Source organism: Trichoderma evansii (genome assembly GCF_050947405.1).
Source record: "Trichoderma evansii strain SZMC 28006 chromosome Unknown GGI43scaffold_10, whole genome shotgun sequence".
NCBI lineage: Eukaryota > Fungi > Ascomycota > Sordariomycetes > Hypocreales > Hypocreaceae > Trichoderma > Trichoderma evansii.
The window spans coordinates 1,083,107-1,108,603 of NW_028145196.1; the positions used below are offsets into that span (position 1 = coordinate 1,083,107).

General features: G+C 43.9%; 8 protein-coding genes across 8 annotated transcripts; 3 read left to right on the plus strand and 5 right to left on the minus strand.

Moving 5' to 3' along the window:
• Positions 1-492: 492 nt before the first annotated feature.
• Positions 493-2,268, minus strand: GGI43DRAFT_427577 (major facilitator superfamily domain-containing protein; the record flags this gene model as incomplete). Its single annotated transcript, XM_083208831.1, has 2 exons — positions 493-1,694; positions 1,758-2,268. The coding sequence occupies 2 exons, from the start codon at positions 2,266-2,268 to the stop codon at positions 532-534; spliced, it is 1,674 nt and encodes a 557-aa protein (XP_083060696.1). The 3' UTR covers positions 493-531.
• A 1,588-nt stretch (positions 2,269-3,856) lies between these two features.
• On the minus strand, positions 3,857-5,304 carry GGI43DRAFT_405805 (2-deoxyribose-5-phosphate aldolase). The gene has a single exon (XM_083206079.1). The coding sequence runs from the start codon at positions 4,976-4,978 to the stop codon at positions 4,172-4,174; it is 807 nt and encodes a 268-aa protein (XP_083060697.1). The 5' UTR covers positions 4,979-5,304; the 3' UTR covers positions 3,857-4,171.
• A 10-nt stretch (positions 5,305-5,314) lies between these two features.
• GGI43DRAFT_405807 (Zn(II)2Cys6 transcription factor) lies at positions 5,315-8,335 on the plus strand. Its single transcript, XM_083206080.1, has 4 exons — positions 5,315-5,666; positions 5,722-6,054; positions 6,106-7,954; positions 8,014-8,335. The coding sequence occupies exons 1-4, from the start codon at positions 5,550-5,552 to the stop codon at positions 8,133-8,135; spliced, it is 2,421 nt and encodes an 806-aa protein (XP_083060698.1). The 5' UTR covers positions 5,315-5,549; the 3' UTR covers positions 8,136-8,335.
• A 610-nt stretch (positions 8,336-8,945) lies between these two features.
• Positions 8,946-11,664, plus strand: GGI43DRAFT_53538 (uncharacterized protein). Its single transcript, XM_083209970.1, has 6 exons — positions 8,946-9,113; positions 9,171-9,728; positions 9,806-10,158; positions 10,215-10,798; positions 10,882-11,297; positions 11,391-11,664. Exons 1-6 carry the CDS (start codon positions 9,035-9,037, stop codon positions 11,633-11,635), a joined length of 2,235 nt encoding a protein of 744 aa, XP_083060699.1. The 5' UTR covers positions 8,946-9,034; the 3' UTR covers positions 11,636-11,664.
• On the minus strand, positions 11,665-13,063 carry GGI43DRAFT_53541 (zinc-dependent alcohol dehydrogenase family protein). The gene is made up of 4 exons (XM_083209971.1): positions 13,015-13,063; positions 12,340-12,867; positions 12,220-12,283; positions 11,665-12,159 (listed from the first exon to the last, which is right to left on the minus strand). The coding sequence occupies exons 2-4, from the start codon at positions 12,851-12,853 to the stop codon at positions 11,694-11,696; spliced, it is 1,044 nt and encodes a 347-aa protein (XP_083060700.1). The 5' UTR covers positions 12,854-12,867; positions 13,015-13,063; the 3' UTR covers positions 11,665-11,693.
• Positions 13,064-15,175: 2,112 nt separating this feature from the next.
• Positions 15,176-16,506, minus strand: GGI43DRAFT_405813 (DUF3425 domain-containing protein). The gene is made up of 3 exons (XM_083206081.1): positions 16,355-16,506; positions 16,191-16,278; positions 15,176-16,075 (listed from the first exon to the last, which is right to left on the minus strand). Exons 1-3 carry the CDS (start codon positions 16,403-16,405, stop codon positions 15,279-15,281), a joined length of 936 nt encoding a protein of 311 aa, XP_083060701.1. The 5' UTR covers positions 16,406-16,506; the 3' UTR covers positions 15,176-15,278.
• Positions 16,507-16,891: 385 nt separating this feature from the next.
• Positions 16,892-17,975, plus strand: GGI43DRAFT_423069 (NAD(P)-binding protein; the record flags this gene model as incomplete). Its single annotated transcript, XM_083208184.1, has 3 exons — positions 16,892-16,976; positions 17,041-17,530; positions 17,606-17,975. The coding sequence occupies 3 exons, from the start codon at positions 16,892-16,894 to the stop codon at positions 17,973-17,975; spliced, it is 945 nt and encodes a 314-aa protein (XP_083060702.1).
• A 374-nt stretch (positions 17,976-18,349) lies between these two features.
• Positions 18,350-22,760, minus strand: GGI43DRAFT_427586 (ABC-2 type transporter domain-containing protein; the record flags this gene model as incomplete). Its single annotated transcript, XM_083208832.1, has 3 exons — positions 18,350-20,875; positions 20,933-21,615; positions 21,677-22,760. 3 exons carry the CDS (start codon positions 22,758-22,760, stop codon positions 18,350-18,352), a joined length of 4,293 nt encoding a protein of 1,430 aa, XP_083060703.1.
• Positions 22,761-25,497: the final 2,737 nt, after the last annotated feature.

The window sequence follows — 25,497 nt, forward strand, 5'->3', positions numbered from 1 at the left end:
TTTATTTTTTTTTCACAATGAAAACAAAAACTCAACCATGCACTATTGTTTTTTTTTTAAACACACCCCCCCCCCCCCCCCCCCCCGGTCGATATTCTAATACCATCCATCAACAAGAATCAATGGCCTCCTACTAACGCTAAATATCTAGCGAAAACATGCTTTTGATGCTGAGCATGAATTTTACAGTGGATAAGAGTCATACTCCTGGAAACTGGCCTCCAATATTCTACCCTAGGCGCGAAATATATGCATAATCATGTGGAACTTTGCTAATACTCTCATGAGTCACGAAAGTGATGACTTTCCAAATTCAGGCATAAGTTTTGATATTTCCTTATATAAATATTCCAATATACCCAAACCTCCTACCATGTACATGCCTTGACTAGACTTATTAGAGTATTATAATATATGAAATAGGGACTCATCCTAAGACATTCTTGCCATCCAATCCTGTTGCAAGGATATCATCCCGCTCTTTGTTCTCTTGCTTGAAGTTCCTTCTCTAAATATTTTAATATCGCTGGGTTATTTGAATAGCTTGTGTCGTTTCATACCCAGAGCCGCGATGAGAGAGGCAGCGCCCGCAACAATGAGCAAGATGAAAACCTTTTGTACAGCTACCGTGACTGCTATGATGGCCTTGTCCCTGAGATCACCCGTTAGACCTTGAAAGACGACACTCTGCGCACCAGCAGCCGCATCCTCAATCTGGGCAGCTGTGTAGCCGGCCGGTGCGAGTGCCTCAGTCAAACCCCTAATAGCAGTTGTTTGGTAAACCTGGCCAGCCACTACGAGTGCAATCACACCCGCTCCTAGCTGGCCGAAATTTTGTAGTGTCAGGGCGTGCGCTGCATCTTTGGGATCCGCCTCGAGCGTCGCGATTGAGAATCCGACCTGTGCACTAATTCCGGCACCAATGCCTTCTATTATGCTGAGACCGTATATTATAGCCGGTTTTGTGGTTGGAGTAATATAAACATATAATAGCGACCCAGCAATCGTGAGAAAGACCCCTGCGATGACATAAAGTATAATATACCTGTTCACCTTGGGAAGCAGGTAACCGCTGCCCAAGTTGGCGACAATGAACAAGATAATGAACGGCAGTAGACGTACGGCAGCTTCAAGTGAGCTGTCGTTTCGCACAAATTGGAAATAGATGGCGATGTAGAAGACTGGTACGTAAATAGCAGCCATGGCGGCGGCTGCTTCGATATAGAGCAGGATCTGGGTTCTCGACTTCAAGAGATGCAAGGGAAATGAGCGTCTTTCTGGTGTCGTGAATATCGAAAAGGTCTGCTGCAGAGCATAGGCCGCAAGTAAGACTGCGAAAACTGTAATGGTAGCAATTGTACGTCCGTCGCTCCACTTCCAGATACCTCCTGCCGATAGAAATCCAAGTGCAAAAGCGACCCAAAAGCCGATACTGAGAGCGAAACCCAAATAATCTAGCTTGATAAGACGAGACATGATAGACTGATCCGATGAGGGCTTAAATGATGGTAGCACAAAGAGATACACCGGCGCTGTCACAGCGGCAATGATAAGGTTGATGTAAAATGCCCATCTCCAAGTTGCTGAGCTGTCTGAGAAAGAACCACCAACAATGGGGCCAAGAATGCAGCCAATGCCCCAAAAGAACCCAACGCCAGTGACATATGTTCCTCTTACTTTTGGTGGAGTCAGGACTGTCATGTAATTAAGGCTTCCCAAAAAGATACCAGTGCCACCGACACCAGCAATCACTCTACCTACAATGAGGGCGCCCATATTTGGTGCGCCTCCACATAGAGCTGATCCTCCTTCGAATAGAATGACTCCCGCAATGAAATTCCATTTCAAGTCAAATGTATTGAACATGGCGCCGTAGGGGAGAATAACTGCCGTTGATCCGAGTAGAAAGCCAGCACCAATCCATGCGACCTGGGAGACTTCTTTAAACGTATCAACGACTGGAGCTTGAACGACTGAGGCGATGGTGGTATCGAGCCCGTACATGAGGCAGGTTGAATAGACGCCGAAGCATATTAACCACCATTTCCAGCCCGTTTGTTGAGTTGGTTCGGAGGTTTCTTCTGATCCATCAGTAGAGACTTCAGGCTGCGCAGAAAATTGTGACGCGTCATGCTTAGAGAATGAGCTCCGTGGCTGCTGGTGTTGCTTCATTTGATCTTCCGCTAAAGCTAATTCGGGATCCTGATGCCCATTGCGAATCTTCTCGTCCAAGGACGACGGAGTCGTCGATCCATCTGTTGAAGCCATGTCATAAAATTGTACGAGATTCGACCTTGGCGATAGGCTATGAGACCTGCTTCCGCCAAATGCACTTGCTATTATGTGCCGGACGAGCTAGTTGTAATGACTGTGAAGAAAGGATTCGAAATGCATAGCGGATGTTGCTATAGATATTTATAAAGCTTTTGATCCTCCATGTAGCCATCTTAAGTTGAAAGTAAGTTGAAAAAAATTGATTGCTAAGCTCTCCTGACTATGATTGCATTATGGGTCAATGCAGCAGCTTGAGAAAGAGAGGTGAGATATTTCCTAGCTGGGAACAAAGTAAGGCCCTAATAGTGGGTCGTGACAGCTCTAAAAACGGCAGCAAGTTGAAGATGTTACTGAAATAGGAATATAGAATGAAGCTAGCTTACCTTTGCGCGTAACTTCTACGGCTACCTTTTAGTTCCACTTTGAGCAGCTAGTACCTCGGTCTTATTTTGCAGTTGAAACATATTTCTTAAAAGGCTTATAACTAAATTTATTACATGTTATATAACAGCTTTTAATTAATAATATCTATATTTTTTTTATACATTAATGTCACGTCGCTGCCTAGAAAGGCTCTACCTTTATTTATCCCGAAGACGTGCCCCTGTTTGGCAGATTGCCGCCCGGAAAGCTTATCAGAGTTCGTGCGTATCCAGCCAATCAGTCTCAGTATCCAGTTAACCAATATCAGTGAGCATTGCTTTCAAAAGGCTTTCGCAACGCTGAGAAAATAGGGAGAGTTAAATTTTTCGGCGATAACCAGATCCCGGATCCCTCAAGACGCGTCACCTACCGGTCTGAGGCGGCAGTATCTACAGTGTCCTTCTGGTTTTACTTAATAATAAGGCCTGCTATTGTCTTCTATTCTCCTATTCTTCTATACTCTTTCCTTTGTCTCTATCGCTTTCAAAATGCAGACAAATATGCGGACGAGACGTCTGGAATCCTATACCATCGTGCCTGTTCCATAATGATGCAGCACGAGTCAATCTGACCATTTCGCGAGTCGAGATCTGGCTGACTTCCTTGGTGTCTCTAGGCCTAGATTCCCTCAAATTTTAGACCTCGAACCTCATTACCTTGGGTGATATTTATATTTGCGTCTTCACATGCCCTAAAAGTGCTAGTCTTGTGAAAGATAGTGTTAGGATACACAGCCATGAGCTTTGGCACCTTGGCACCTTGGCCCCTTGGCAGGCACAGCTGAGTGAAGCAGGCTCAAGGCAACGAGCAATGCTATTACACCTATATCAATAATGCAACTATTCAACCAGCAAGACAAGTGTAGCCTGTGGAAAACTGGACAGTATTAGAGGGTAACATATGATCGATCTCACACATTAGTCCTCGGAAAAGGCAGCGAGGACGACCGCCACGTCTCAGATCTCCTGCATCATGTCTTCCTTGATTCCATGCCATATCCCCTGATAGGTTAGTTGAATAGCTCTGTGATTTTGGTCTTTTCATTGTACTTCTCACAAGATTATTAGATATACGCCACAACCTATGGGTCGTGTTCGCTAAGGGGGCGGTGAGAGGCTATTATTTTTAGGCCAAATAAATATTTTGTCGTAAACAAAAGAAATAAAGTTACATGTAGATTTGAAGCTATAAGCTATAGAAATGTGGGTCCGCGATTTAGTGGAATGGCGACTTACTAACCAGCCAGCCTTTCCTATCCCAGCCAGCTTGAAGTTACATGTAAAAATCGTTATTGACATTCAGCCTACCAGCATGAAAAACATGTGTCATGAATTCAAAAGCAAAATTAAGTCGCTTATCTCGCTTTATAGAATGAAAATTAAGAGATAGAAGAATTTTAGCAGAAGGGAAATGTCGAAGATAATTGTATGGGATAGGAAGACGTATATAAATGCCGCTAGCTATCCAATTTTTGCTAGTAGCCTCCGAGAGATTGCTCAGTCATTGGCTTATACTTGACAGTCGTAGGCTCATTTGTTATTCCTCTGTCAGCCGCAGCCTTCATAATGGCGACCGTTGCCGTGGCCCCGATCCGAGTCACGCCAAGCGACATAACATGCAGCAAGTCGTCTAGTGTCCGGACGCCTCCAGCTGCCTTCACCTGGACATCTGGTTTCGAGTGCTTTCTCATCAGCTTCAGGTGGTGAATAGTAGCCCCAGCGTACGAGTAGAGCCCGTTTGGCTGCTTAACAAAGCCGTATCCTGTAGAAGTTTTGATGAATGCGACGCCAATCTCGGAGCATATTTCGCAAAGCCGAATAATATGCTCGTCCTTGAGAAAGTCGTTCTCGAAGATAACCTTGAGTGTAGCGCCATGCATGATAACCGTTTCATTAATTTGCCGAATCTCATGCGCAACATAATCCCAATCACCACCTAAAGCTCTTCCAATGTTTATAACCATGTCAATCTCACTGCCTCCCGCGGCGGCGGCACGATCTGCTTCAAACACCTTAACTTCGGTGGTGCTATTACCGTGCGGGAAGCCAATAACTGGGCACACTAGGACGCCCGATCCTTCAAGTTCCTTCTTGGAGAGAGGAATGAGGTATGGTTTGACACATGCTGTAGCGACGCCATATTCTTTGGCAATGGCGAGACCTTCTAGTATGTCCGCATCGGTCATTGTGGGGTGTAAGAGTGAATGATCGATCATCTTTGCCAATTGCTGCAAAGTCACTGTGATAGAATTCGTCGAAGTCATGTTGCTGTATATTTGCATGTAATTATTTTGAAGATAATATTGTTTGAAACAAAGGTAAATAGAAATATTCTTTGAAGAAGCCGATGAAAAAGGTTCATGTGCGGTTTTAGAAGCCAGAGCAGACAGACAATTTATATCAAGATCTTGTCAATGCTAAGGTAGGAGCAGCCAGTTGCACAGACCCACTCTCACCAATCCCGCCTTATTGGTGGCGTCCATTCCACCGGATAATTAACGTGAGAGATGTCTCAGTCTCCGGGAGAACATCGATATAGGGTAATGAGAATTATTTTTCCATAGCAGCCATATGTTTGACTAGTACAGTACACGCGACGATGTCGCTGGAGCGAGCGTCGGAATCATGCCTTTAAAAGGAAAAGTTGTGTTTTTCCCAAGTAATGGCTTCCGGTGGAAAAATATTCCTAATATGGTTTAGCTGTTTTCTTTTTACTCTTAAGGCTCGCTTGTGAATTCTAGGTACGTCATAATACCCATTTTGTCCTCTTGAAACTCGAAAAAGGTACGTTCGAGTCTAGTATTATGCAAACAAGGAAAGTTGCCAGAACTTCACCAATGTTATGCGTGGATAATGGCCTTGTCAGGGAAGGGTATTATGGTCCGACGCAATCAATTGTCACAATTGAAGAATGGGAGGGTTCAAAAGGTTCCCAGGGCTTGTCAGCGCTGCCGGCGGCAGAAACTCAAGGCAAGCTACTCTGCCAACATTTCCTAAACAGCAAACTGATTAGTTCATTTCAAAGTGCGATGTTAATCGTCCATGCACTCTTTGTGAACGAGCTGGGGTCGATTGCTCAGCTATGGAAGCCGATATTTGGAAGCCTGTGAGACCCAACCAAATCATCGGCAAAGTTCGTAAAGTCGATGGCGACGGTTCTATACATCAGACGACAAAGCGGGCTTCTCATCCAGCTCAGGCTGTCGAAGAAGAGGCTATAATAGCAACAGCCACAACAGTCTCATCTTCCGCACGTTACGAAGCTCGCAATATGTCCAGCGTAGCTAAGGGTGTAAACCCCGTAGCCTCACAGTCGCCATGGGCTTCAAGCTCCGCGGCCATGACTTTCGTAGAAGAGGTGAGCTTCTGAATGATACATCCGCATCATTGTAACTGAAGATATCCAAAGGCATTCGACCACCAGAACACGATAGCGCCAGAAGGGCGAGATGTTTCGGCTCTCTCTGCCACACATTGGACTCGACAAGGTGCACCAGGTAGCACCTGGCCCAAACAAGGCCAAGCTCGTCTCAAAAAGCTCATTACGGCTGAAGACAAGTTAATGATGTTGCTTCCAGATATTAGAGCTGCTACGCTACTGGTCGATAACTATTTTGATAAAATTCACTGGTTTGTACTAGTTTTCCACCAAAGAGAATTTAGAGATCAGTTTCAGCAGCTTTACGCCTCTGACCATCAAGAATCTGAAGAATGCGGCTCTCGATTGGGGCACATCAGCGTGTTTCTCGCTGTTTGCACCGTTAGTTTACAGTATACCAGCTTCGATCAGAAGCAGAAGCTAGCAGATGTCGGGATTGAGCAACATGTGCTACAGGACGAGATACTTGACGCTTTGAGGCTTAGACTTCTTGACATCGTATCGCTAGGCTCCTTGGAGTCGATTCAGACATGTGTACTGCTGGGAACTTTTTATCTCTATCATGGGCAACCAGAGCTTGCCTGGCCAATTTGCGGCTGTGGTTTGCGAATTGCTCAAGCTCTGAACTTACACCGGCGATCATCAAGCGGCAGTTCCACCCCAGATTTAGACAATCCAATACAAAGAGCACAAGAATCCAGAAAACGATGCTGGTGGGCTATATATGAAATCGAGACCTTCTGTTCGATGCTGTATGGTTTCCCGCTTAGTATCTCGGATAGGGATTGTGATACTGGGCCCTTGCATCCATATGCAGTAAGATCGTTGGACTCTCTAGAAGATTCTATTTTTCGCCGTGCAGCTGGCCAACCAACTCTTCTTTCGTACAAATACTTCATGGTACAGCTGTCTATCATTGTCAAATCGGCACTGGCTGATCTTTACGGCTTACATCGGCCTTCCGATGAATCCAAGAAACGAGGTGACAAATATAGCTTGAAACAACTCATAGAAAGGGTCACAAACTTAGATATAAGGCTACAAAAATGGTCTCAGAGTTTGCCCGCACGCCTTCAATTCAACGAAGCGACCAAAGATCCGACTTCTCGCTTGCCCATTTCGTCGGATCGCTATTTCGAAGATCATCTCTTCCAGCTTCAGGCCCTTGCACTTAAGCTTGCATTCGAGAACGCGAGGATACTAGTCTATCGACCCTTGCTCTCGTATAGACGAGTCGTTGCTGCTCATGGAACAAGCGAAAGCTTTAAAAGACAAGAAAGGCAAGCAATGGATCCATTTCAAACATCGATACAGATATGTCGAAATGCGGCCTTCCAGGTTTCGTTGCTTGGTTCATTTCCCATCTTTGAACAGGTCGCAGATACGTACGCTGTATCATTTGTATCGCTACATCTCTTCACGGCGGGCGTAACACTGTCTATCCTAACAGGCCTCGGACCGCTCAGTCGAGAGTCCCATGAATCAAAAATGGGCTTACGACGGTTGATGGAGATGCAATCCCGACTGAGGTCCAAAAGTATTATCGCGGAACAGGGGCTTGGAATACTGAAGACGTTGATGTCCCTTATACTTGAGAAGGAGGCAAATAAAATATTCGATTTCGAATCTCATGATGTGGACGATCAGACGTCACTCAACCCTCAGAATCAGTTGCTGAACCCACAAAGCCCCTGTCAAAAGGATCTGCCGGCCAACGATCAATTTACAACCTCACCCGTGGTGGAAATATCCAATGACAATTTAAACAACATCTTTCTGCCGGCAGATTCATCTAGCTTCATAGAAGATGACAATATATTTCGCTTTGATATCTGTGAAGATCCATCGATGATACAGGCACTTTTCAATTTCGAACAAGGTAAGGAACTTAACAATTGCGCCCCAGTCAAAAGCTTCACTAATTCTAACTATTTTCAGGATTTGAAACAAACACAAATGCAAGCACAGACATGGAACGAAATGACATGGAATCCTCATTAGAGAGCTCATTTGGGGGTCAGGACCCGGGGTGGATATGGAGTATTGACTCGTATAAATAAGTTGTGGTATTATCTATATGTCATAAGTAGAAATTACTGCTGCTGCTGTAAAGTTGCTGTCTTTTCTAATATCGGTTGATGGGGGAAAGTCAAGATGTATACTTGTTATGCTGATGACCGTTGTTTGTTTTTAGTCCAAGTTATGGCGCAATACTGCATCCACTTAGTAAAATATACTATTTGTTGAGGGTGGTGCAAAATTGACAATCAATATAATTATATAGAATTGCGCATATGTAACGCTACCAATCCTTGTAAAGATTTCGGTTCCGCTAAATAAGTGTTATGCCTGAGAATACTGGCAATACATATTCTAATTAGCGTTGCTTTTCTCCATATTTAGATAACTTCTAGTTTATCTTAATGGATTCTATTCCTTGCAAATTATAAATTATATTCCTATGTTATATGTTATATATACGGAGTATTAAGCCTCAGCTACCTAGGCAAGCATGTTTAACAATAGAGGTACGCTCACAAGATACTCAGTAATAATCACGCAATCTTTTGTACACTTTATCTTACTTTTAAAAAAAGAATACAATTACACATTTCAAAACATAACAACGAATAAACCCGCTTTTTCGCCAACGATCATCAGTGTTGTGTGTGGTTCCAACGGGTCTAAATACACAGAAAAGTCTGCTAGGTAAACGTTAATTAACACTGTGCTATAGGTGGGGCGTTTCAGGCCATTGCCGGAATGTATATTCCCTTCCGAATATTTGATTTGTAAGCTGGATATAAATAATTGGAAAATACTCAGCTACTCTAAAAGTAGTTCTTTTCATGCAATCTATTGGATTTGACTGGCAATTATCAGCCCATTACCCTGAATGCATTTTCTCATGTTCTCATTTTGCTTTTAAGACTTTTCTACGCATTTCTTGAAGCTCAAAATGCCAAACCCTCATACTTGTCCTTATTGTGGTCGCAACTTTAAGCGGCCAGAGCATCTACGGCGTCATTGTCGGACCCGTACGCATAGCTTGACTACAGTAACTTGGAGGGCATACTGACTAGATAGAGCTATAGATACCAAAGAAAAACCATTCGTATGCCCTTGTGGGGCTGCTTTCACGCGGACAGACTTACTACGCAGACACGAGAAACTCGCCCATTTAGGCCCTCGCGACCCAAATGACACGCATTGTGGCGGATCATCCATAGCTACATTGCCCGGAATGGACCCTCCACAAGCCTCACAAGGGGATGGAGATAGTTTAGGGCCAGTTATAACGCGAAGCACTGATGCAATGGGGGCATCTGAAGGTCAAATGCTGAGCTTATCCGATTCTAAAGAATATGTCGAAGCTGATTCGACAGCACCCGTATATCAAGATCCAACTTTCATTGACTCGATGACTAATTTCGAAAGCTTCATTGGAGGATTAGGATTGCCGTTGGATTTTATTAGCTCTCCTTTTTCTCTCAACACATATGCCGATTTAATAGGAGCCCCAGGAATTCAATCGCTAAAACCTGGTACTTTTGATGATGATAGTCAATGCGTAGCCGGACCTTTGCCTTTTAGCAAAGATTTATATCCACAGGATAGGATGCAATCTCGACAAACTTCGATTTCAGGACATAGTAAGTCATTCAGAAGACTGATTAGCATCTTTAAACAATCGATGATATATTTCATGGTCTCGCTAAACGTGTAATAGACTATGAGTCCATCGGTTCCTGTAAACTGGCTTCTCTCGAGATGACCTCAGGCGATATCCAGATCCTTGAAGAGAGTCTTCGTCCATTCCGAAATCTCGTCAGTGATTTTACTCTACCATCTCTCCGTACGCTCATAAGGCATATGGATGCCTGGAGGACCTCATTGGCCTCTCATTTTCCAATAATACACTTCCCTACATTTCAGGTAGGACATTGTATTCCTGAACTCATCCTAGCCATGGCGTCACTCGGTGCATTGCAAACATTAGAAGAGAACGTATCCAAGAAGCTATATAGAGCTGCTAGAGCCATCGCCTTGCACAGGTTAAAGGTAGATAACCTGAACTTGAAAGTACGCGTTTATGTTTTGTGCTTTGTGGAATATAAGGTACTAACCCTCATCAATAGGCTGGAACTACGTCAAACTCGGATACCATTCGCCGAAGTCTGAAGATGCAGTCAACTCAGGCCCTGGTTTTTCTCCTTATATATTCGAGCTGGGCTCGTGATGCCTCTGTTGTTGCGGAAGGGTTCGAGTTACATTCGCCCTTAGTACAATATATGCGAGCATGTGGGTTTGTTGAGTACGATAGCTCTACTGAGCAAAACTGGATCGGATGGTCAGCATGTGAAGCTGAACGCCGGACTAAATTTCTCGCATTCTGCTTCCTCAACATTCACACTCTAATATATAATCGCCCACCATCTTTACTCTCTAGAGAAATTCAACTTCGTCTCCCCTGTTCAACAAAAGAGTGGGAAGTAACAAATGAGCTGGATTGGGTAGCATCTCGCCAAGCGAATATATGCAATTTGATTAGCTTCCAAGACGCACTTGAGTCTCTCGTGACTCCCAAGGCAATCAACTGGGAAACACTACCTTGCGCTTTTAGCAATCTGATATTGCTTCACGGAGTCCTGCAGCGCATATATTTACTGCGCCAGCTATCCTTTGGGCCCAATCTGAGCGACCACGACATAGATGAAATTCAGTATGTTAGACAGCAAATGATGTTGTGCCCTTAAAAGTCTATATACACGAGTTGGAAAGTAAATAGTATTAACTAAATCACAGTTCAGCGCTCTTCAAATGGGCTAAAATCTGGCAGCGCGCATCGGGGCCAGATTTACATCCAAGCAGCGAGCATGGACCCATTCCTTTCACCTCTGTTGCTTTCCTCACTCTAGCTTATGTCCGAGCCCATCTAGAGATAGGCCCTAACATGTGGTTGGCAACACGCGATCCGATAGCTGTAGCAACGGCGTTATTCTCAATTGCCCCTCCGCAGCGTCATTCAAATCTAACAAGCGCTTTGTTGTACGCGGTTCACGCATTAAGCCTTCCGGTAGCCTTTGGCCTTGAACATGTGGCTAGAAGTCAGTCAATTTTGTGGTGTTGTCAGCATGCCGCATGCGCCCTTGAGAGTGCAGTCTTCCTCTCTAAGTGGCTGGAGAATATTGCCATTTCTCAAATGTCAAACTCTCTAGAGAGTGAGTTTCTCTTCAGCTCAGCCTTCCCAAATTCATGTCATGAAGCTATCTCCATCTACATTTCGCATTTCATTCCTAACTACTCGATCACAGATTACGAACGCCATATACTCTCGTCTGTTGAATCTGTCATCAAAGAAGCTCTTGATTCCGGGGACTGGAGAGACACAGATACGTCATCTTGGTGTCAAGGTCCCGGCCAAATGAGTATAGCCGTGTTGAAAATCTGGTCAAAAGTATTCAGCGAAAAATCCTCATGGGCGATCACAGTGCACGTTGGCGAATCTCTAAATGAATATGCGAAGATTTGTGAGAACTCTTTCCATCAACTAACATGATATATTGCGTAAGTTTGGCCCATTTAAGCAACGGCACCTCAAATTTAAACTGGTCCGCTTATTCAAGATCGATGCAAACTTTCCCAACATGTTGACCTTCGGATAAATACCTATAGGCGGCCGTTACACCTTCATCTGTAAATGGGAATGCCTTCTCCACTGGAATGTCTAAGTTGTGAGAACCAACAAAACGTACGCATTCTTCAAGCAACTGCTTTGACCCAACAGTGATTCCCCGAACAACGCATCCTTTGGAGAGGGCAAGACCAGCTACATCCGGCATTTCTTCCTGCTTAGCAGCGGATAAGAAACCTATGACGGATATCACGCCGCCATATGCAATCGAGTCAATGCTTTGTTTAATTGTCCCAGATCCGCCGTTTTCAAAAATGTAATCAACTCCGTTTCCTTGGGTAATTCTCTGCACCTCTTTAGCCCAGTCAGGATATATTTTGTAGTTAATAGTATGATCGGCGCCGTATTTCTTTTTCACATAGGCTAACTTTTCATCACTAGATGAGGTTCTAATCATCATTTCTTTTAGTATTTTATCATAGCAGTAAGCAGATGGGAAGAAGTCTTACATGATTGTCTTTGCTCCTGCTGCCTTAGCCAAGACTAATCCAGTTATGGAAACACCACCTGTGCCTTTATTTTGTTCAGTAAAGTCCGTTTGGGTAATTCTTAAAGTATGGTATGCTCACCTTGGAACAATACGGTCTGCCCTGGCTTTAAAGGAACATTTCCATAAAGCGCATTCCAAGCAGTCGTGCCAGTGCAAACAAGCGCAGCCCACTGAGAAGCCTTCAAAGAAGATTCTTTGGGCACTTTAATCACAGAGTTGGCATTGATAGGCAGGTAATTCCGAAGAACACCGTCTACTGGGCCTCCTAAGCCACCGTTCCAGTCCTTCATCTGCCCGTATAAATTGACCGGGTTAAAATTTGCAATAACCCAGTCACCTATAGTAAACCCTTGGACATTGAGTCCGATATCAACGATTTCTCCAGCAGCATCCGAAACCGGGATTACGTTTTCTTTAACCGGGAACGGATACCGGGAAGTAGCAATCGCTAGATCGCGATAATTCAGCGCAACGCTATGAATCTTAATAAGAACCTCATGTGCTGTAACCTTGGGAATCTCCTCTTCAGACTTGGTAAGATCGACAATGCTCTGTCTGCTGTTTAATCGGAAAACTGTTTGTTTGGGAGCCATGGTGCAAGAATTATCTGATAGTGTATGCAGTTGTCAGTGGAGGTGGATAAGCGCCTATGATGAGATAAAGAGATATAACGCTGGCAGAGGGATTGGGTTTTATAATACATTAGGGAAAAAATCATTAATCAGCCAAGTCTATCAAAACTAGGATTTATTACATTAATCAGCATTGATCTTATAAAGATAATTGGTGAGGCTAGAGCTGCTGTAGTCGTTGGAGCTATTAGAGCTATTTACTGTCAGAGCAGTTGGCGCTATCGGAGTTGGAGCTATTGGAGCTGTTGGAGCTGTTGGGGCTATTGGGGCTATTGGGGCTGTTGGGGCTGTTGGGGCTGTTGGAGCTGTTGGAGCTAATAAGAAATCTAAACCTTTTAAAACAGCCACCTACCCAGTTAGCCTTACCATCTTGTTACAGTTTTATAAAACAGCTATATAGAATTGTAAATTTATCTTCTTTATTATGTTATTTTAATAAAAAGATATAAAAGTATTATACTACGTTAAAATTAATTCAGTAACCATTCAGTAGTGAATTTAGTAATGAAGCTAAATTAGTTATTAATAATGAAGCTAAAAACTAGAACCTACTAACTAATTTTACAAGCCTGTGTATCACCAAGCTTACAAAATGAATATAATCCGGTTAGCTGGACTGACTGGATTGGCCAGATCAAAACTTCGCCCTGGTTTTTTGCTTATTAAACACAGCTTGTGAGGCGTTTGTATCAATACCCTTGCTTATTGCTTCAAATATGGTAATTGCTTATTTCCCTATTAGAGCTCCCCAGCGTCAAGCGCGTTCAGCCACCAACGCAGTTCCCTGTTTACCTTAGCTGGGTCATCTCGCCACAGCCAATATCCAGCGTTAGGGAGGGTAACGACCCTGACAGACTGATCAAACCACTTATAAAAGCCGTCGAGAATTTTTCCAGATAAATAGGGTTCATGCATTCCCCAGATAATAATACAGGGCATTTTATAATGCATCCCCGAAGTATCGATATTCTGGCCATAAGGAGGTCCAGGGTAATTTTGCGGAAAAAATAAAACATGCCACCTTCGGGAGATTGCTGGAGATACTTCTTAATTTCTTCGTGATACTCAAGGTCTTCAATTGTACGGACCACATGGTCCACGTCTCAAGGGTCGCCAGGATTATGGTTGATAACTTTACCGAGAATTTGGAAATTTCTTGCTGCTCCTTGTTGTGGTGGATAAGATGCATCATGGTGCCCATAATTAAGGTACTAAAGATGACAAGCCCTGCAACGAGGTCGGGATGGTACCAGGCAAGCTTCTGTACAATAATACCGCCAATATAACCGCCAGCAAAGACGGCTTTGTCGAATTTTAGATGATCTAAAAGTGCCACCATATCGCTTGCCATTACATGGCCCTCATAGGCATTCTCATCTAATGGGACGTCACTGGGTGGGTACCCTCTCACTGTTGGAAGAATAACGGTATGATCTTTAGCAAAGTCATCAATTTGCTTGGACCAGGTCATTTCGTTATCTGGATGGCCATGAACGAAAACTAATGCTGGACCCTGCCCGTATAGGTGATAATGAATTTTAACTCCATTGTTTTCGTAAAAATTAGAGTTCTTGTCGATTGGCATTATTGGTGTGATTATATCTGCTGCTGTTGAAGTTGATCTGTGGGTATTATTAAAGTTGAGGTGAGAGCAGTTGAGGATTATTCATGCTACGACTAGTTTGAGCAAGACCAGGCAGTTGTCCTATACTTACCAAATTTAACTAGTTATCCTTAAATTTAAGTTCCGCTAAAGAGTAGGTTATCATGCAGAAAACAGATTCTGCCAAAGTTTTTGGCCACCAAGAATATTTAATATAAGATTGCCAAATAAAGATTGCATATGAAGTTTAAGTTTAAAGTTCGCGTGGAGCTAGAACCAATAATTGGTCGGTAGTGCCTCAAGTGTTACTATGTATCTTTGTGTTAAGTTTTGACACATCCGAAGTCTCCGAAATTTTCATTCCTTTTACTTTTACAAATTGGTCTTGTCCGCTTTTATAAGCTAAGATGCACCTTTAAATAGAGACTAGGTTTACATTGTATATTATATACTCAAATGCAAGGCTATATAGCTAGCACAATTAACATGCTAGGATATGCATAGGGGATAGTAGCTCAGTTCTCGATTGTAAGACCTACCAATTGGGGTGATAGAAGGATTTCATATATTTGCTTTATTTATTTTTAAAGCAAAATAGCAGTATATATATAGGCCTATATTCCACATGCATAAATATTAATGACCCAGGGTCCTCGAAGATCTCGAGCAACAAAAGATAGTTATAAGAAGCTTTACACGCAGATTATATTAGCGCCTATACACAAGGCTAACGCCTATACACAAGGCTAACACAACTCAATATGTATGATGATACCCTTTCTCTCACACATTTATGACCAATGCATCTTCGCCTCGCGACTCCCTCCAGCGGTTCGTTGATGCAAGAATACTCGAACACCCTTTGAGTAAGAACCCCCACTTTCTGACAAACCCTTCACTAACTTCCCACCCGTTGACCGTCCATGGCTCACCCCAGACCATACAGCCACGTTGCTCCCCGTCAACAAACCCTTCGTACAAACTCTTCGATAGGTCGCGTTGAAGACCATGAGCATCATACTGCTTATAAAGGCGAATCAGATTATCTCGCATCACGGGGCATGGGAATATGTCTATCCAGTATTCGTGAGGCGTGGATTTCTGCAAAGTAGTGGGCAGAAGCTCAGGTGGGATGCAGCTAGGTGGATCTATGGCTAAGCTTGGAAGGTTGAGGGTGCTCCCACATTCAAGAGGAAGATGCTCTAGAAGAGATAGAACGGCCATATTAAATAGTGAAGCGCGTTGGACGTTGTATTGAACCATAGTGAGTAAACAATGGTCTGGGCTCAGCGGAAAAATGAGAGGAGGTGTTGGCTGCCCAAAGGTTGCGGCTGTTGTGTAAAACATGAGAGGCGGTATAACCGTATCTGCCTCTACTTTCCAGGTTTCTGTCGCCGGATCGAACGGTTCATAAACATTTATGTCCAATGGATTGCGTCTAAAAACATTAGAAGGAGTGAGGCCTTCGCCCCTGGCTACAGGCTCGCGGGTTGCTTTAGCAATCAGAACGCCGAAACCATTCCAAGATGAATCAACCCTGGACGTAAGCTTTGCATAGGCGGCGGTCCTTTTCTTCTCACCTAGGTATCAATCAGTTTCACATACTAAATAGCCTATGATGGTATATTTGGACCGCCTGCGATCCCGTTCTATCTTCCATCGGCTTGATAGTTTCAATTTGAAGAATGTACTTACGCGCTAGCCGCTGGCGCAGACGATTCTGTCGCTTCTTCCTTTCGATTGGGTCTGTCACTCCACTCCAGTCGTCCGGGTCGATTATCATCTAATGTAACTTCTGTCAGATTTATTACAGAAAACCAAGTGTCACCTAAATTTAAAGCATTTGAGCCTGCCAGTACCTTGTGGAGCTCTCGTGGATAGTTGGTAGTAACGTCCGCGTCTGCAGCCATTATTAAGGGGGTTGGTTAAGCCGATGAATGCATAGAAACGTCCTCAAATCATCATAAAAAGTAGAATAGGCCGCAAAAGGGGGTCTATAACTCTCGGAGATGTGAAAATAGGAGGCAATGAAGAGAATGGGCATTAATCCGTCAGTACCGAACTACTGAAGTATCAAGACTTCAACGTGCAACAGTGACCCACTGTTATGATTGGCTGCATGTGATTGGATACAGCTAGCACGCAACGCTAGGCTAATGCAAGACCGTGACGCGCTAACACCTTTTCTGTAATGCCATGGCTGTGTTAACCAAATCCACCTGACGAAATAGCAAATACGAAGGACCAGTGGATGCGATCCTTTTTATTAGGCGCCCCCAAGAGTCTATATCAATATAACATGCACGGCAGACAAATTATAAATTCTGCTTTCATTCTCTCGCAAAAGAAATCCCCATCACATTATACCTAGGCGTATTCATTTGCCATCTTTCAACATGCCACGTCTTGCTGGCATTGCCAATTTCAATCCTGAAAAAGACATCCCGTCTCTGAGCGACAAAGTTGTACTTGTTACTGGAGGTGTGTTTTTAATATGTATTTCGCTTTATAAACTCAAAGTCTTATTCTAATACTCGACACTAAGGAACGGGCGGTTTGGGAAAACAGTCCATCCAGGCTCTTGCAAAACATGGTCCCCAACACATCTACTTCACTGGTCGTAACCAAAAAGCGGCCGACACTATCATAAATGATATCAAAGCGGAAAATTCTGGCGTCGGACTAACTTTTCTAGAGATGGACTTCAGTTCTCTAGAGTCAGTAAGGGCTGGCATCAATCAATTCGCACATGACCGGTTGGATATCCTCATGTGCAACGCAGGTGTCATGGCAGTACCGCCAGCCGTAAGCAAAGATGGATTTGAGATCCATTTTGCTATCAATCACTTGGCTCATGCCATGATCATACGTCAACTTCTACCAGTTCTCATTCGAACCGCGGAGATACCGAACTCTGATGTACGAGTCGTGTGTCTGACATCAGAAGGGTGGAAAGGACACCCATCTGGGGGCATATTGTATGATAAGGTGCGAACAGAGAAAGGTGGAATGCCAATATGGCTGTTAAGATATGGGTAATATCACTTCTTTATCTACCTGCTCAAATTCGAGAAATTGAGGGAGTCGTGCTGACAGGAGGAGCCTCACAGCCAATCCAAATTTGCCAATCTTGTATTTGCGGCGGAACTTGGGCGTCGATTTTCGAAGATCATGGCAGTCTCGGTTCACCCTGGCGTCGTGAAAACAGATTTGGTAAACACTTTGTCCTTTACAGACTCGGCCTTCCTACATATTGCAAACTTGATCCAAGGCGTTTCCATTCTTACGCCGGAGGAAGGCGTCCTTAATCAATTGTGGACAGCCGCAGGAGCAAACCGAAATGATCTAGTTAACGGAGCATACTACAAGCCTGTGGGAGTATTGAGCAATAGCGATGTAAATAAAGACAAAGCTGCTAAAAATGAAGAGGTAGCTCATAAACTCTGGACATGGACCAGTGAAATACTAGAAAAAGTTTGAGCTACAACATATTTTCAATGTATAAACAATTATATGTTAATAGTACTCCATTTCATTACAAATTACGCACTTAAAGCAAGCTTAACGCGAAACTTTTACACAATAGCTACCGATATACATATGTAATTAGATTGATTAATATTTTTATGATCTAAATTCTGATAATCTAATGCTCTAATGCTCTAATGCTCTAATGCTCTAATGCTCTAATGCTCTAATGCTCTAATGCTCTAATGCTCTAATGCTCTAATGCTCTAATCTTCTAAATATTCTAATCTTCTAAATGCATCCAAAATACAAATCGTCTATTTCCTTATACTTAATCGCATTTAATTTCGACCGCCCCGTCTTCTTGTACCATGCTATTCATGTTCTTACTCGGCTTTCTTTGATGCTTTAGTTCGAAGCTTCATCATACCAAATACCAGTGCGTATCCCGAGATAGCGAAGATCACTGTGATTGCTGCATCTCTCCAGCCGTAATAGTAATGGTTGATGTTAAGCGTCGTTAAAAAGTCGCTACCAGTTCTATACTCACAGACCCGGCAGCCCGATGTAGCATCCGGGTTAGTCAGATTGATCCGCCAACCGTTCCCGGCAATATAGTCGCGGAGATAGTCGGCACATGTTCCATTGCTTGGGTCAAAGATGGCGAATTCTTCTTCCTTACAGTGAACCCCTTTACCCCAGATAGTGAAGGTCAACATACCCGAGACAACGTAATTGAATGGGTTCATCCAGTATAACCAATATTTCCAGAAGACGTTTAGCTGTCTATACGGTACAAAGATGCCGCAGAACAGGGTGAGTATGCTGATAATGAGAGGGTTTACCAAAGCCGCGAACGTGGGATTGGGTGCATAAGCAGCAATGAATTGGCCGATACCCGTGTAGATGAATTCGTATATAAGCATGATGAAAAACGTCGCGCCGGAGCGATTCGAATTATCATTCAGTCGCGCGCCATAATACCAACAGGCGAAATAGAGAACCGCACACACGCAGAGGTAGGGGAACTCTGACACAATTAAACCAATAACAAAGGAAACCCAGGAGTACATCTTCGACTTTTTCTCACGCGCGTCGTAGATATCCCGTCTTTGAATGAAAAGTGGTTGGAGCTGGTTAATAACGCCAGGCGCAACGAAGACAAAATTGAAAACTGTGAACATTTTCAGGCTCAGGTCAGATACGGTACCACCAACTTTCCAGAATGAAAATCCATTCAATAATGCAGAAATAATATGTAGTGAGAATTTGTTGTTGACGTAGTTGGTGTTTCGGAATAGAGCAACATTCATGCGCTGTGTTACAATTTTGATTTGGTCCCATAATGGCATTGAGAATTCGTAGCCATCATCAACGGTTCCAGCCGGTTTAGCAGCAGCTTCAGAGATCATATTATCGAGTTCGGTAACCATTTGATCATGTTCGGGAGATTCGAGCCAAATTTGATGCCAGTCTTTGTCCTTGACACTTTCAATGCCACCGGTGACGACGTCAATCATGAACTCGGCGGGATTGGCCTCGATAGGACATTCAGCACCGTATTGACCAAAATACTCCTTGATAGTCTTCCCATTGTCGCCAATATCACCGAAGTAAACGGTTTTGCCACCACGTGCCAGAAGTAAGAGGGTATCGAACTGTGCAAATAACTGAGCAGAAGGTTGATGAATTGTCACTAACACAGCTTGGCCAACATCAGCTAGTTTGCGCAGGAAACGAACAGTGTTATATGCAGACTGCCCATCCAGACCAGAAGTAGGTTCATCAAGAAAGATTAAGATGCTTGGCTTGGAAACCAGTTCAACGCCAATTGTAACACGCTTCCTCTGCTCTACACTGAGACCATTTCCAACACTGCCAATAAGCGTATCTGCCAAATCATGAAGTTCCAAAAGGTCAATAATGGTTTCAACATATTTAAGCTTTTCGGCTTTTGGAGTTGTTCGTGGCTGACGTAATAGAGCGGAAAATTCAAGAGCTTCACGGACCGTGGCAAAGGGCTCATGGACATCCAATTGCTCACAATATCCAGCCATTCTTTGGAAAGAAACCGGTAAAGGGCGGCCATCAACAAGAATACTACCGTTGATGGTGCCGTCGGTTTTCCTTTGGGCGAGAACATCGAGCAAGGTGGTCTTACCAGCGCCAGAGGAACCCATCAGTGCTCCAAGCATGCCTGGTTTGACCCATCCGTGGATATTGTCCAAGAGCACACGATCACCTGAAGGAGTTTTGACTGTATATTTGAGGTTCTTCCAGGTAAAGATGGAGGTGTTCCGAGATAAGTTACCATCCACTTCTCCCGCGCCATTGCCAACGGTGGTTTCTTTCGATTGCTCTGCTCCTTGACTCTGTGATTCCTCGTCCACGGAGGCGCGGAACTTGTTGAGCTTTTCGCGAGGAATCAGCAGCGAAGCACCGCTGCCGCCGCCGGCATTCCAAAAGCATGTACAGACAATGGTAATGGTGGCAAATAAGCCCCACCAAACCCAAACAATACCGTAGTTTCTCCAGAGTTGAGAATGGTTGTAATGCAGCGAGGAAAGATACTGGTCACCAGTCACAAAATCTGCACCGGGCAATGCACCACCCACTCCAGTGCAGGCTCTGTTGGCAGAATCAACATTCTCGTATCCAGGTCCATTAGGGACGAGATTGTTGCCCACGCAGGGAATATGTTGGTCATGGAATTCATTCGATAGGGCGGCTTGGAACGCATATGCAAATGGGTTGGTATAATACAGCTCCAAAAACCAATTCTTGATCTGCGGCTTTGGAATCATATATCCAGCGTACATGACAATGCCCTTAATGGCTGTTCCAGAGATCTTAGAAGCGGCTTCGAAAGTACTGAATGCGGCGCCAATACTTCTAAATAAAGTCGTAACGCACTTTTATTGGTTAGTTTAAAATTTCATCCAGAGAAAAATGCAATAACTTTCACTTACTAGAGTAGTTGCCCAAAGAATAGCCCAGAAAGTAAAGAATGCTGATGCAGTGGCTTTGAGTCCGGTCATCCAGTATATCACAACAGAGAAAATAGTGCACTGTAATAATAAGACGGGGATATCCGCTGTGATTTGTGCCAGACAAAATACAGACGGATGGTAGAATCCAAAGGACTTATGTTTTACCAAGACTGGACGCCCCTTAAACGACTCTGTGACTTCAGACATAGCGACAATGCAATTATACAGCAGTGAGAAGAAGACCGCACCGCCTTTGGTAAAAAGGCCAGCAGATGTGTCGGGAGAGTTATAGAAGCAAGCGCCGGCAATCAAAGCCATAGCGAGTGACAGGAACTGTTTGATTAAAAAAGTCGATTTTTCGCCCCATAGAATCTGATATTGACGGAGGGTGCACGCTTTGAGCTGTGTCATGAAGCTGGTGGTGAGAATGGTATTGCTCGGTAAATGTTTATTTTTTTCGAAGGCGATAGATTCTTTAAACGATTCAGTTCGGTCGCGCGCATCTTGGGTATTCGGATAGTCGTATTCCGACGCCATAGAGCTGCGAATTGGAGATCGTTCATACTCTGCCAAAATGGCATCAGCATTCCTTGGGAACGTATTCTCAAAGCCAGGCCGAATCTTTCGCTCAGTAGGCACGGTCACACCGGTAAGGAAATCACCTTTGACTCCAGTTAGTAATGTTATTGTCATAAACATTAAAGGGAATAGAAAATTTAGTACCAATATTAGCACCGTCAGTATATACAAACCCCAGGTTTTCCATAAATGGCTTCGCTGCCGCAGCAGGGCCGTAGAATATTTGTTTTCCTTCATCCAGGACTAAAACTTTATCGAAAAGATTATAGATACCGTTTCCAGCTTGATAAAGGGTGACGATAGTCGAAAGTCCCTGGACGTCGGTCATGGCACGAAGAGCCTTGGCCCATTCCAAGGCCGTGCTTGCATCAAGGCCACGGGTGCTGTTATCCCAACAGAATACTGATCCTCTGGTAGCCAGACATTCGATAATTGACACACGTTTCCGTTCACCGCCGGACACGCCTCGAACAAACTCATTTCCAACTTTCGTTTCAAATGTATGCGCGATTTTCATAGACTCTAACAGAAATTGTTTGGTCTCAACTGAATGATCTTTCACTGAGCCGGTACCGTCCGGAAGATGATCAGGAACTTTAAGTTTAGTGGCGAAATCCATTGTCTGGCCGACCGTCAGTCGAGGATAGAAGAGCTCTTCTTCGGTGTTCATCACGATCTGGGCTCGATATTGAGCCGCCTCTGTCTCAGTCATGTTCCCAAATCGGACATTGCCTTTGATCGTATGATATCCAAGACGACGGTTGGAAAGCAGTTTGAGGAGGGTGGTGCAACCTGATCCCGGGCGACCTAGGACCAGTAGCATTTCTCCAGGTTTCACACAGCCGTGACTGTCCTTTAAAATGCATTTCATTGGTGGTTTCTGACGCCAATCTTTGTAAAGTTGCGGTATGTTGTATTGGGAGAACTGGTTTTCCTTGACCGCCGCGGACGCAGCTGGAACCTCTACTGTGAGATTACCCCAGGTGACGCCGAGTTCGCGTTTCTTAAAGCCCGCTGCGGCTTCACGCTCTTGTTGTTGAATCAGCTGAGGGGTCATGCCCCATTCCGCATTCTTCTTAGGCGGAGATGTGGTGTCTGCATGGTAGAAGGTGAGAGTTTCTGCACTGGAGGCTTCCCGCACATCGCGATGAGGAACGGTGCGAGATTTGTGTTCTTTTGTTTCAGGCAAATCTGCCTCAGAGTCGTTAAAAAGATCGTTATGTTCCATGATGACTGGATCTTAGCTGAATGCAAAGAAACAAACAACACACACTCCATTCATACCATTTCAAAGTGACTTGACGTATAGGAGGAGTTGGGGATGTTATATATGGGCTCCTAATAGGTAGGAACCGGAGTCTCCGGTGTATCCCATTGCGTACATCTTTATTTGGGCCTTTATTCAGCCAAGTACCCACGAGGGGGGGGGGGGCGAAATAACAGTGGATAGAGAGATATTTTGTTATCTCGTGTAAACGTAATGCAGAGATACCCTTCCATTGCCGCTGATTTTGGGGCAAAGGGGTATAATTGGGATCCAATTATTATCAAATGACGCAATAAAGGCTTAGTGGTTCTTTTCCGAGTCCGATATCCAATTTCGAGATCAATAGTACCCGTTTGCTTGGTAAGTACCTCCTTTTTCGTAGCTTGCGAAACTACGTGTATGTATTGTAGTAACGTAGTATGCCAGAAAGCACGCGCCGTGTTTGCAAAATAAAATGATTTAAAAAAAAAAAAAAAAAAAAAACTTTAACCGACGATAGCGAAGTCATAATGTTACGCATATATCAGAGCATACCGTATTTGAAATTTATTAACCAACCCATGAGGCTGAAGAGATGGCGTGCCTGGATCCGACGCTGCAATGCATCTGGCTTTCCCAAGATCTCAACAGCCCCCACTCATACGCTACTCAGGTTGGCGTTTATGGATACCCTAAGATCTGTGTGGCTATGAAACGGCACGGCCGGCTGGAAATTTCTATCCGATTAGCGGGACGGGGACCACCGAAAACTACGTGTCAGGTTTCGGAATCGGCAATTCCCCTCGGGCCATGAGATGGCGAAAAAAACATCGCCGGTCTGCCACCATAATTTGTATGTGACGTGCGGTAGTCTTTTTTCCCTCCCCCTTGGGGTTGCAGCTCTGCGACCCTCGGTGTCGGTTCCAATCTGCCGAGGGAGGTACGCACCCGTTTCCACTATATTCCTAAGTCAAAGCTACGCCTTGTATTTGAGGAGACGTTCCAGCCCCCTCTACTCCGTAGCTCTAGCTAATTTACCTTCCCAAATATCCGCGGCCTCAAATATCTCCATGGAGCAGGTTCCCGATGCACTATGTATAATTTTATCTTTTAGATGAACAATATGATAAGCAAAGTCCAAGCTGTGATTGTATTTGGATGCGATTTATTTAAATTTAAAAAGAAATCAAGGAAAAAAGAAAACAGAGAAAAATAGCAGAAATTATTGTGCTGTAGTGCTATAAAAAAAGTTCAAGAGAACAAAGTGAATTCTAGAATCCGGACAAGAGACCACGCCTAGTGCACGGGAAGACCGGCAACGGCTTAGGATCACGGCAAGTGAGCAAAGTCTAATATTATATAAGCATTGCAATAACTTCTGAACCTTTGCCCCAGCCCAGTGCATAAAAAATTGTGTTCAAAGCCATTCACAAGATAAACGCCAACGAATTCGCACAATGGTTACATTAAACATAACTCCTTTTGATCGAGTTTTCTTTATCAATACCCCAGTTGCCACAACCCCCTGACCTCTAACTATTCTCATCATTGGTGGTGCTAAGGCTCGGAATTATTATATTTGAGCTATATACGAATAAACTATTTTTAGTTTAGCTTCTGCTACGAGATATTAGCTAGGCAAGATGAAGAGCTTTTACAACTTTTAATCGATGTAGACAGGTAAACTGCTATTTTGAAGCTACTTTTGCAGAGGTATTTGAAGGTATGGGTGTATGTTTTGCAAATCCCAATAGCTTTATAGTCAGTGAAAATCCAAGGACTTTCTGGAACATCCACAATTACGACATTGCATACTGGGTCAGGGTGGAACATTTCGTATTCAGCTCAGTTCCGCACGCGATTTAAAAGACGCTGATTAATTACTAATTTCAACGTCTCAAACTACACAAGAGTACGACTTACTAACAAGATGAACGAGAGCATCCGTAAACGCAATCTATACTCTAACATATCCTCTCCCAGTTCGCCTTCTCAAAAATAGTAGACAACGCTTGTACCAAGTTATATACCTTAATAATCTTCCGGGGGTTAGCTCATTTTCACAGCGTGGATATTTAGTATGCAAATAACTTATAATAGTGCCATTCCATTTGTGACCCTAATCGATCTCACCAATCTCGTTCGTTGTATTATAGAACGCTCGCAAGACTCTGGTCGAGCTTATTTGAAGATATCCAAGGCCTAAGGTCCTCGGGAATAGGATTTTCGCTAAAAGATCTGGACAGATCGTTGTTCGTGCCATTTTCCCGCTTCTTTCGGCGCCATCTGAATGCCCTTGACTGGTCCCTCTATCACCAGAGAAGCAACAATTAGAGGAGGAGCAAACGCTGTACTGTCACTGATCACATTGCTGAGTAGCGACAGCGTAGCAGTTCTTGCAATTTTCGGATGCATCTAAGAATAGCACCGTACTGGATCTGGGCTCTTCAGGGTAACTAATTCACACACGAAATAGCAAATCAGCAGGGTCAAGTTCAGTAGATATCTTGTTTCGACCGATATCTCTTCTTGTCAGTTGAATATGACCCCAAGAGTGAATAAATGTGCCATATTTCGGTGGAGAACAAGAAGCGCCCACAGTTAGGAAGTCCGTCAGCTCTACCGGTTGAATGGTAGCATTGTCAAGTCCGATGAAATGGTACAGAGGCTTGCTTAACAAGTCTGGGCCCAACACCTTCTCTGGCACCTGTTCAACCAA

Bases quoted from the DNA above. Each gene is read 5' to 3' on its own strand.
- GGI43DRAFT_405807 (XM_083206080.1), top strand. From the start codon at position 5,550: ATGGCCTTGTCAGGGAAGGGTATTATGGTCCGACGCAATCAATTGTCA. The intron at 5,667-5,721 runs GCAAGCTACTCT...TTCATTTCAAAG, and splicing joins GCCGGCGGCAGAAACTCAAG to TGCGATGTTAATCGTCCATG. The intron at 6,055-6,105 runs GTGAGCTTCTGA...AGATATCCAAAG, and splicing joins CCATGACTTTCGTAGAAGAG to GCATTCGACCACCAGAACAC.
- GGI43DRAFT_405813 (XM_083206081.1), bottom strand. From the start codon at position 16,405: ATGGCTGCAGACGCGGACGTTACTACCAACTATCCACGAGAGCTCCAC. The intron at 16,279-16,354 runs GTACTGGCAGGC...AAGTTACATTAG, and splicing joins ATCCACGAGAGCTCCACAAG to ATGATAATCGACCCGGACGA. The intron at 16,076-16,190 runs GTAAGTACATTC...ATTGATACCTAG, and splicing joins TCTGCGCCAGCGGCTAGCGC to GTGAGAAGAAAAGGACCGCC.
- GGI43DRAFT_53541 (XM_083209971.1), bottom strand. From the start codon at position 12,853: ATGGCTCCCAAACAAACAGTTTTCCGATTAAACAGCAGACAGAGCATT. The intron at 12,284-12,339 runs GTGAGCATACCA...AACAAAATAAAG, and splicing joins GCAGACCGTATTGTTCCAAG to GCACAGGTGGTGTTTCCATA. The intron at 12,160-12,219 runs GTAAGACTTCTT...AATGATGATTAG, and splicing joins GCAGGAGCAAAGACAATCAT to AACCTCATCTAGTGATGAAA.
- GGI43DRAFT_405805 (XM_083206079.1), bottom strand. From the start codon at position 4,978: ATGCAAATATACAGCAACATGACTTCGACGAATTCTATCACAGTGACT.
- GGI43DRAFT_53538 (XM_083209970.1), top strand. From the start codon at position 9,035: ATGCCAAACCCTCATACTTGTCCTTATTGTGGTCGCAACTTTAAGCGG. The intron at 9,114-9,170 runs GTACGCATAGCT...ATAGAGCTATAG, and splicing joins ACGGCGTCATTGTCGGACCC to ATACCAAAGAAAAACCATTC. The intron at 10,799-10,881 runs GTATGTTAGACA...ACTAAATCACAG, and splicing joins CACGACATAGATGAAATTCA to TTCAGCGCTCTTCAAATGGG.